We start from the raw sequence: 10241 nt of genomic DNA on the forward strand, positions 1-10241 counted from the left end.
TTTCAATGATTAAGGCTAGGCGTTGTACAGTAGTTGAAGCGATATTCTGAAACGGCCTAAGTACAGCACTACAGTATTATTATCTTATTACATATTCCTTGAAGGTGGCACGTGAAAAATGTAAGGGGTATGAAATCACTTCTGACTTGAACAGTGATCAAGAAAATTTCAAAAGAAATATAATACCAAACCCAAAATATATCTCAAGTTCCAAGGAAGAAGATGGTGCTGCCAGACCAAAAAAGCAAAAACAGATTTCTTTTAAACCAAGAAATAAATCAGATGACGAAGATTTTGGTGTATATATCCTCCCTGACATTGATACATTTGAATCCCCAATAGAACCAGGCAATAACTCTAATTTCAATAACAGGACTCCCACCGCTCAAAAATCTCTACCGGTACATAGCCCTGTTACACCACAACCCCTTCAAAGGCCTACATCTCAGATCTTGGATGATCAAGATAAGAACTAAGATTGTCATAGTAGGCCTAGTCGAATTGTTTTACAGGCTCAAATCTAACTTATGCTTTCTGGGATTTTCTCTTGATACAAGTAATAGGCCTAGGCCAATTACTTGGTATTTTTAAACGCCTGATATAGTGTTGCCGTACCTAAATTGTAAGTGGTTTTTCTTATGTATGTTAGTGAAGTAATGAAGATGTCAAATAACTCGTCACAAAACTCCTATTTCGGAGCTCGAGATGGTTCAGATGTAGTAGTCTGCGTTCGGCTTCACCTCTGTCGTAACCCATTTTGCACTGGAATGTGACACTTTTTGGAATTAAAAAGTAGTGAAGAAATGTGTAGGCCTACAGTCAACATTGCAAGTTACCTTTCAAATATAAACAATTTTAGTTTGATTTTTTTGCTGTCATAGGAGGGCAGTTATCATAACCTTAAATTCATTTTTGAATACCTTTTTGGTTTTGAGTGACTAAACTAATAGGCACGGAATAATTTTCAGCATGGAAGAGGTCGGTAACTAAAACGCTTGCTGTGTTGAAAGTGAACCAAAACATAATTAAAGAACTGATAGAGAGCCTGATAACCAAAGTAGTAACCAAACAGTAACAGAAAATGATGAAGACATGGATTTATCAGCACAAGACCTAGAGGATGTTGAAGAGAAACTCAAGGAAAAAGTCATTTTTGACCTTTTGGTATGTATTTTAAAAATGCAGGACATTCCCTATAAGATAATTTTTAATGTTAAGATTTTCAAGTTCAAATTGTAATTTGTATATTAAAAGACACTTGTTTGTGATCCTCGATATTTTTCAGCTTATTTCATCCATCTGTCACTCTTATAGTTGTTGTTCTTATAGGTTGGATGTTAAATTTATTCTTTTAATTTGTGTTTTATTTTTGTAAATGCTGATTAGAAAGTAGGTACTAAAAACTGATTAAATATCGACTATTTACTCATGTAGGCCTAATCAAATATATAACAGTTGTTTCAATTTCAAAGCTTGAATTTAATTTTCTTTTATTTAAATTCAAACTTTTATTATTTAAACTACACTAATTGCTCTGACCATTTTGTTTCAGCATCAGATGTATGTTCCTCTATGTAATTGCCCCCTCTCCGTACAACAATACCTTCCTCCACAGTCACCCTTCTTATTTTTTATATAATCTAAAGAAATGTGTAACAATCAACTGTCATCTACATGTGAAACATTTTTCTATAGTCTGTGAGGAAAACACAAAAAAACAGTGAAAAGGCTGCTTCAAAGAATGTCCAGTGACGAATTGGCCCAAAATTACAGCTATCTTGGATTTAAGAAGAAGCGCGTATTAGCTGATCTTCGCCTGAAATCAGTATTATTTGGTAAGAAAAGTTGATAGATTATTTTTTAATTATATCCATGGGTAAAGATTTAATAGTGTGTGGAACAAAGAAGTTATTATTTGGAGCTTTTCTTCAGTGTTTTCTTTCACATTATGACTTTTCAGATTTATTGTACATGATATGTACGAGTACTAAGCTAAGCGCAGTTACTGACGTTGTCTTAAAAGGACAGGAATGATACAGTAATTTCAGTTACAACTCTCTGTTCTTCTAAGTGACACAGATTTTTTTTTTATTGGGTATGCTTTATCTTCTCTATCTCACAATGTCACGACACGCCAGTGTTCGCCCTGTTCTGTTCGTTTTCCCTCCGTCCCCAATTTCAGTGTTTCAGATTATTTGTTTTTCTAATGCCGTGTTGGACTGTCGTACAGTTTTTATTGAGGGGGGAGGTAGAGGCTGCTCCGGCAGCATGCTAGTTTGATGATAAAAAGTGATACTGGCGTGAAAAATCTTTCCATCCGAGCTTACTGATTAAAAAAGAAGCCACCCCTGACCCAGAAACTTGGCAAAATTTGTTAACAAATTTAAACATATCAGCTGACAACTACGATAAATACATATTGTTCAGTACCAACAAACAATTTAAACAAATTAGGCTACATTGAAATAAAACTGTTCTAAACTAAGCAATTTTGAATGAGGGATCAAAAGCCAAATATTACTCAATACTAGTTGATGAGAAGCCGATTGTTTACAATGAGGAACAATTCACTTTTATCCTGCGCTACGTAATGGAAAATGCGGATGGCTTCAATATTAAAGAGAGATTTGTGAGTTTCGTTAAATATAACAAAAAACGAATTGCAAATGAAATAAACAATGAAAAAACATGATATTCCGCTGAAATATTTTAGGGAAAGGGTATATGACAACGGTGCCAACATTGTTGGTATTTATAGGGAGGGGTTTTGTTGCTATAATTTCCAATACTAATCCTTACGCGGTTATTTTAAACTGTAGTGAGCAAAGCTTAACAAATAGTGCTAAATTTGTGTTTTCAATGCAGCCGAATGTTGCGAAGATGTTGTCACATTTTTTTGTGTAATGCAGCAGCTTTATAATTTTTCTCCAAATCGCCCCAAAGGGGGAAATTCTGGAAACGGAGGTAAAATGTTCTCTTCATCAACCGTCAAACACAAGATTGTTGGCAAGGGTGGATGCAGTTAGGACCATTGCAAAGAAGTTGCCCGGGACAAAACGTGCGGTTCATAGTTCATTTTCATAGCTCAAGTTACACTAAAGAAACGTAAGAGCTACACCGCAATGCTTACCGATGGTAAATACTTTTAAGCAGACATTTTTTTGTTAGTTCACTTGGTCTCTATTTGTGTACCGGACTATACGCAGAGTGCTGTTAGGAGTAACCAGACAATTCTTCAAGCTTTGGATTGACACAAAGTTACATTGGAAACCGCACAGTTGAGGTGAAAACCAAGCTACTTTCTATCAAACCACCTTATATCTTACCACGCATCTTATCTTATATGTTAGGTTACCAAGTAACTGCACATACTTCAGCCCCCGGTGGTAAAGGGAGATTTATTCTGTAAGCTGCCCCTGGATCGTAAAGCATTTTCTGACAAGATTTTAACATAAAATTATGTTACTTCATTGGGTACAACTTTCACAACTATCATCCAAGACAACCACCACCTGGCTATTGCCTTATGCTTAAATCTTAATCGAAGCAAAATTACGACAGTAAAATACTTTCAGGGGATGACGTTGTCTTTCATAGCTTAAGTTACATTAAAATAAAGAAACGTAACAACTATACCGCAGTGCTTACCGATAGAAAATACTTTCAAGCAGACATCTTTTTGTTAGTTCACTTGGTCTCTGGTGTTGTACCAGACTACATGCATTCTGTGCTTTTTGGAGTAACCAGACACTTTTTCAAGCTTTGGATTGACACAAAAGTACATTGGAAACCAAATAGTTGAGGTGAACACCAAGCTACTTTCTATCAAACCACCTTATATCTCATCTCGCACGCCATGGTAGCCATGGCGCACTCTACCTTAGAACCATTTGTGAAGATGACCGTAGAACTTAACTAAAAAGAAAATGTAATATTCAATGTAGGCCTACACTAGTGCATTCACCTATCAAAAAACGTTTTAAATTTGGGACCATTGTGGGATTACTTGGGATATATTTTGTCAACAATAACGGTACATTGTTGGACATGGTAAAATCTTCAAAAGGAGTTCCTCAGCAAATACCATCTGTTTACCAAAACCACCAAATAATAAATGTAAATAACTACATGACAACTAATATTTCAAAAGAATATGTCTTTTGGCCAGTTATAAATGTGAATAAAAGGTCCTTCTTAGTTCTGACAACATATCAATATTACATTATGCGACTTTAATGGGTACAGACTTCGCAAACATTATCAAAGACAACCACCGCCTAGCTATTACTTCATGCTCAAATCTTAATCCAAGCAAAAATACAACAGTAAAATACTTTCAGCGGATGATTATAAACAGCTATGTCTTTCATAGCTCAAGTTACACTAAAGTAAAGAAACTTAACAGATAGTCTAAAATGCTTACTGATGGAAAACACTTTCAAGCAGTCATTCTTTATTAGTTTATGGGATATGTTTTGCCCATGGACATTTCTTAAAAACTTCTAACAGCTAGATTGCCACCCAACGTAGCAATGATACACATATTTCCAGTTCAACATGTCTCCTCTGAAGTATCGGCAGTTATGACTGTAAACATTAAATCCTTAGTTGTATTTATAGGTACAGGCGATGTCATTGATGGTTCATATTTGACTTTACCCATCAACCACCATGAGATTTCTGTGTAAAACCCGTAGAGAACTCCCAGGTAGTGCAAATCTTAAATAATATTGCCTTTAAACTACCTTACCGTAAAATGTATACTTTATTTTATCAAAGGGATTAAATCTATGATTAGTAATGACAAGATCAACCTAACATCTAATTCAGTTAGTTAAAATGAACATCTTTTGTAGTTATTCTTAACAACAAGAAGTATTCCTATAGCACATTATACAGAGTGACTGAAAATTAACTTGTACCCCCCCCCCCCATTGACATTTCAAACACTTGAGATATTTGAAATCGGGTTGCGGAAACCTTCTTAGATATAAAAGGGGAATGATTATAGTTAATTTAAAAACAAATTGCCTTTAGGAGTAGTGGGGATAAGGGGTAGCTCAGAGTTCTCAGATGGTAAGTGTAATATATTGGAATCAGCTGATAATTTGGTTTTATGTTTATTATGAAAATGTAAACAAATAATGTTATATTTTGTTCTATGATTAAATGAGTTTAAGTTAGTTCTTGATTTTATTTCACTGGCGACGATGAGTAAAAAACGAACCCAAAGATGTGAAGATATTGGTTGGAACAATAAAGAAGAGGTGCGAAAGAGAATGGAAAAGTTTTCAATAGAACCCTATGATGAAAAATTGAACTGGGAGGATTATGAAGCTCACTTCCAATTGATGTGCAAGGTAAAGGGATTGGGTGATGACAGTGATGAAACTGAGGAGGCCAGAAGGGATCTTCTTCTAGCATATGTTGGACCTGTACCCCTCAAAAAGGTATCTAATTTCGTTTTACCTAGGCAAATTTATGACATACCAATGACTGAACTGCTTGATACATTTCGGTGTGTTTATAAACCTAGTAAAACAATCTTTGCAGCGAGACTAGACTTTGAAAAATGTGTGAGAGGAAATGATGAGAGTTTTTCAAATTTCGTCTTACGTTTAAAAGAGTTAGCCTCCTACTGTAAATACGACAGGTATTTTGAGGAAAGAGTAAGGGATAGATTTGCTGGTGGCGTTAACTTTCCACAGTTTGAAGTTGAAATCAGGCAAAGGTGGCCAGAAGGCATAAATAAAGATGGTTCACGTTTAACTTTAAATGAGTTGGTAGATTTAGCTGAAGCGATGGATAGAGCTAAGCGGGAAATGAATATTTTAGATGAAGCTATGCCTGTAATTAACAAGGTACATAGCTATGATAAGAAAAATAGATATTCGGCAAAAGAAACCTACAGCCATTCTACAGAAGATTGTAATCAGTGTGGACTAGTACACAGTGGAGAATTTTGTCCAGCTCAAAAGTCTAAGTGTTTTTCATGTGGAAGGCAAGGTCATTTCTCACGACAATGTGGAACCAAAAAGACAAAACAATGTCACTTCTGTGGGAAAATGGGTCATTTTCCGCGACATTGTCGTTCAAAAAAGGCCTATTTGAACCAAATCAACGACACAGACATAAAATCTGAGGAAGAAGAGGTACAGTTAGGAATTTCTGAACTTAAACCTAATAGGAAGATCCCAAGAGCACAAATTAATGTTACCCTAAATGAAGTACCAACAACCATGGAGTTCGATTCAGGAGCTAGAGCATCGATGATTGATGCACCCCTGTGGAAACAAATAGGATCACCAAATTTGAGGGCATGTAAAACAAAATTTGTCGCTTATGGAAACAATACCCTGGATGTTTTAGGAGAGTGTGAAGTTAATGTTAAAGTTGATGGACAGATTAGGAAACTTAAGGCTGCTGTGGTAAATGGAAACGAATCTCCTTTGTTTGGATTACCATGGATGCTTGCCTTCAACATGAAATTACCACCTAGTGTTACGATTCGTAAGTTGGATAACACCAATAAAGATGAAAATGCTTCTACAGTAACCGAAGAGGAAATTAACCAAGTTATTTCTGAGTTTAGTGATGTATTTAAGAAAGAATTGGGAACCATTAAAGGATATCAGGCGAAGATACATGTTAAGAGTGACTCAGAGCCTAGGTGTTTTCCTGCTCGCAGAGTGCCTTTTCCACTAAGAAGTAGAGTTGAGCAAGAACTAAACAGACTGGTAAGTGACGGTGTTATAGAAAAGGTAGACCCTTCCAAAACTCCTATCGAATGGGCAACACCAACAGTAAATGTTGAGAAGGAAAATGGCACAATTAGAATATGTGGAGATTTTCGGGTAACCTTAAACCCAAACATTGTTACCCATACAACACTTTTGCCAACTTTTGAGGAACTGACGAATAAAGTATCTCGAGGGAAGCAATATTCAGTTGTTGACTTGAGAGATGCATATCTCCAAATGGAAGTATCAGAGGAAGACAGAAAATATCTGGTAATATCCACGCACGTTGGATACTATAGATACAAGAGACTACCATTTGGTATAACCTCCAGCCCAGGTATCTTTCAGGAATACATGGAGAAGCTCCTTGAAGGTATACCACAAGTGGGGGTACTTCTAGATGATGTAATCATTACGGGCCGAAACAAAGAAGAACACCTCATGAACTTAAAGGAAGTATTAAAACGAATGAGTAACGCAGGCCTAAAAGCGAAGAAAGAAAAATGTAGATTCATGCAGAATTCAGTCACCTATCTTGGACACATTATCGATGAACAGGGTATCCATCCAACAAAAGAGAAGATCGAAGCAATACAAAAGGCACCTAAACCTACAAATGTCAAACAGCTTAGGTCTTTTTTAGGATCCATAAACTATTATGAAAGGTTTATCCCTAGGTTGCATGCGCTGTGCTCAAGGTTACATCGACTTACTAGCAACAGATCAAAATGGATCTGGACAGAGAAAGAAGATGAAGTATTTACAAAGGTCAAAATGATTCTTTCGGAAGAAGACACAGTTGTTCCATATGATGAATCCAAACCTCTAGTGTTGGTGTGTGATGCGTCCGAAGACGGTCTTGGGAGTGTCTTAATGCACAAGTGTGAAGATGGTCTGGAAAAACCAATCGCGTATGCTAGCAGAACTCTTTCAGATGCTGAGAAAAGATACTCGAATATTGATCGAGAAGCACTTGCAATTTTATTTGCTGTAAGAAAGTTTCACCAATATGTATATGGACGAAGCTTCACACTTGTCACCGATCATAAACCCCTTCAAAGAATATTTGGAGAAAACCGGAATCTTCCAAAGGTAATGAACAATAGGTTAGTGAGATGGGCCCTAGAACTGAATCAGTACAATTTTCAAATCAAGTACAGGAAAGGAGATGAAAACGTTTGTGCTGATGCACTATCCCGTCTTCCCATGAGGATCAGAGAAGAATCTACCGATGTAAGAGACATAAAGTTTTTAAACATGGATAAAGTTGAGACATTGGTGTCCTATAAGGAACTCAAACATAACAGCAGTTTGGACAAGGAGATAAAATTAGTACAAAGTTATGTGCTAAATTCATGGCCAGAGAAGGTACCAGATAACATTAAAACATTTAAACAAAGGAAAGAAGAATTATCAGTTGAAGATGGTGTTTTGATGTGGTTTGGTAGAGTTGTTGTGCCAACAAATATGAGAAAAAAAATCTTGAGAATTTTGCACTGTGGCCATCCTGGAATTTCAGCTATGAGATCAATTACCAGATACTATGTATGGTGGCCTAACATTGACAAAGACGTTGAAATGCATGTTAAGACTTGTGAAGCATGTCAAGAAAACAGAGGAAACATTGAAGAAGTCCCGGTCTATCCATGGAACATTCCTGAAAAAGTGTGGGAAAGAGTTCATTTGGATTTAGCTGGACCAGTTGATGGAGTAATGTGGTTAGTAGGGATTGACGCGCTATCTAAGTGGGCAGAAGTTGAATGTTTAAGAACAACGACTTCAACTGCCATAATTCAAAGATTAAGATCGTGAATGAGCAGGTATGGGATACCATCACAAGTAGTAACTGACAACGGGCCACAGTTTGTCTCTACTGAAATGGAAGCATTTTTCAAGAGACATTCAATTCGACATATAAGAACTACTCCTTATCATCCTAGAAGTAATGGCTTAGTCGAACGTCTAATAGGGACTTTGAAAAGGCGTTACAGAACAACAAAACAAGAAATTAATGATTCTTCATTGGCATTGCAAAATGTGTTGTTCAGTTACAGAAATGCCCCACAAAAAACAACAGGACGAGCCCCTGCAGAGTTGTTTCTAGGTCGAAGAATGCCAACTATGTTGGACAACATGAAACCAAACCTTAGACAACAATTAGATCTGAAAATTTGGAAGGAACAACAAAACCCAACTCAAAAGAAAACCTTAAGAGCATTCACTGAAGGGGAAGAAGTATGGATGAAAAAAGAGAATAACCCTGGTTGGATAGCAGGAACAATAGTCGAACGCAATGGCTTATACTCTTATGAAGTCATGTGTGGTGGAGTGATAAAAAGAAAACATTCGGATCAACTGCGAAGAAGAGAAGGTGCGGTAGACGATGAGGAGGGAAAAGTGTAATATATTGGAATCACCTGGTTGGATAGCAGGAACAATAGTCAAACGCAATGGCTTATACTCTTATGAAGTCATGTGTGGTGGAGTGATAAAAAGAAAACATTCGGATCAACTGCGAAGAAGAGAAGGTGCGGTAGACGATGAGGAGGGAAAAGTGTAATATATTGGAATCAGCTGATAATTTGGTTTTATGTTTATTATGAAAATGTAAACAAATAATGTTATATTTTGTTCTATGATTAAATGAGTTTAAGTTAGTTCTTGATTTTATTTCAGTAAGTATAGTCGAGTTTGATATTATTTTACATTTGACAGACTTTTGTTTTTACTACCTGAGGTAGAACAGAGACAAACCGTCTGTAATCTACGTCCTGCAGAAAACTCGAAAGCAAATGAAGGTGAAAACAACGATGTGACAGTGAACAGTGATAATGAACAGGACGATGGCACAGTTCAAGATATTGAAGATTTCACAGAGGGCAATGGAAATAAAGTGGAAAACAAAGAAAAAATTAACAATTACTTCATTGATGCAGCTAATCATATTAGAACATTAAAAGACAATGATGGTAAGTTATTACTAAAGTCAAGATTAAAGGCCGTCTTTATTGGTTGGTTAATTAACATAAAATCATTTTCAGCCATGTTCAACGTTTGTGTTGAAACAAAGATATATTGTAAGTACATCCTTATTTACAAGATGTGTCAAGATCACCTCGAACTTTTCTTTGGGGCTATCAGGCGCCACAGCGGCTGCAACGACAACCTAACAACACGACAGTTCACATCAGTACAAGAAAATACTAGTACATAATGAAATTCGTGCTAGTACCTCACTTAACTGCGTCGACTTCACGGAGATTTCGATTTCATGTGGTTTTTCAACGCCATCAACGGAACGAATTAAACAATAATGGATTTTTTAGATATAAAACTTAAATATAATTTATTAGAATCCTACACCCAAATATCTGAAATATGAATATATGATGAAATTAAAAATTTTTGTGAACAACCTACGGATGAAAACAATTTTGATAAAATTAACAATTTTAGTGAACATCCCACAGATGTAAACATACAAGAAAGTGCTGTAATTAT

At 36.1% G+C, this 10241-nt stretch overlaps 1 protein-coding gene across 1 annotated transcript; it reads left to right on the forward strand.

The window, feature by feature from the left end:
- The first annotated feature begins 5210 nt into the window (after positions 1-5210).
- On the forward strand, positions 5211-9947 carry LOC128984370 (uncharacterized protein K02A2.6-like). Its single transcript, XM_054403685.1, has 4 exons — positions 5211-8458; positions 8789-9139; positions 9456-9709; positions 9841-9947. Exons 1-4 carry the CDS (start codon positions 5211-5213, stop codon positions 9945-9947), a joined length of 3960 nt encoding a protein of 1319 aa, XP_054259660.1.
- The last annotated feature ends 294 nt before the right edge of the window (positions 9948-10241 follow it).

This window comes from Macrosteles quadrilineatus, unplaced genomic scaffold (assembly GCF_028750875.1).
Source record: "Macrosteles quadrilineatus isolate MER2022 unplaced genomic scaffold, UCM_ALF_1.0 Scaffold_2__2_contigs__length_208266976, whole genome shotgun sequence".
NCBI classification, from domain to species: domain Eukaryota; kingdom Metazoa; phylum Arthropoda; class Insecta; order Hemiptera; family Cicadellidae; genus Macrosteles; species Macrosteles quadrilineatus.

Coding starts and splice junctions, on each gene's coding strand:
- LOC128984370 (XM_054403685.1), top strand. CDS start 5,211: ATGAGTAAAAAACGAACCCAAAGATGTGAAGATATTGGTTGGAACAAT. Junction 9,140..9,455: donor GACGATGAGGAGGGAAAAGT/GTAATATATTGG, acceptor TACATTTGACAG/ACTTTTGTTTTTACTACCTG. Junction 9,710..9,840: donor AACATTAAAAGACAATGATG/GTAAGTTATTAC, acceptor CTTATTTACAAG/ATGTGTCAAGATCACCTCGA.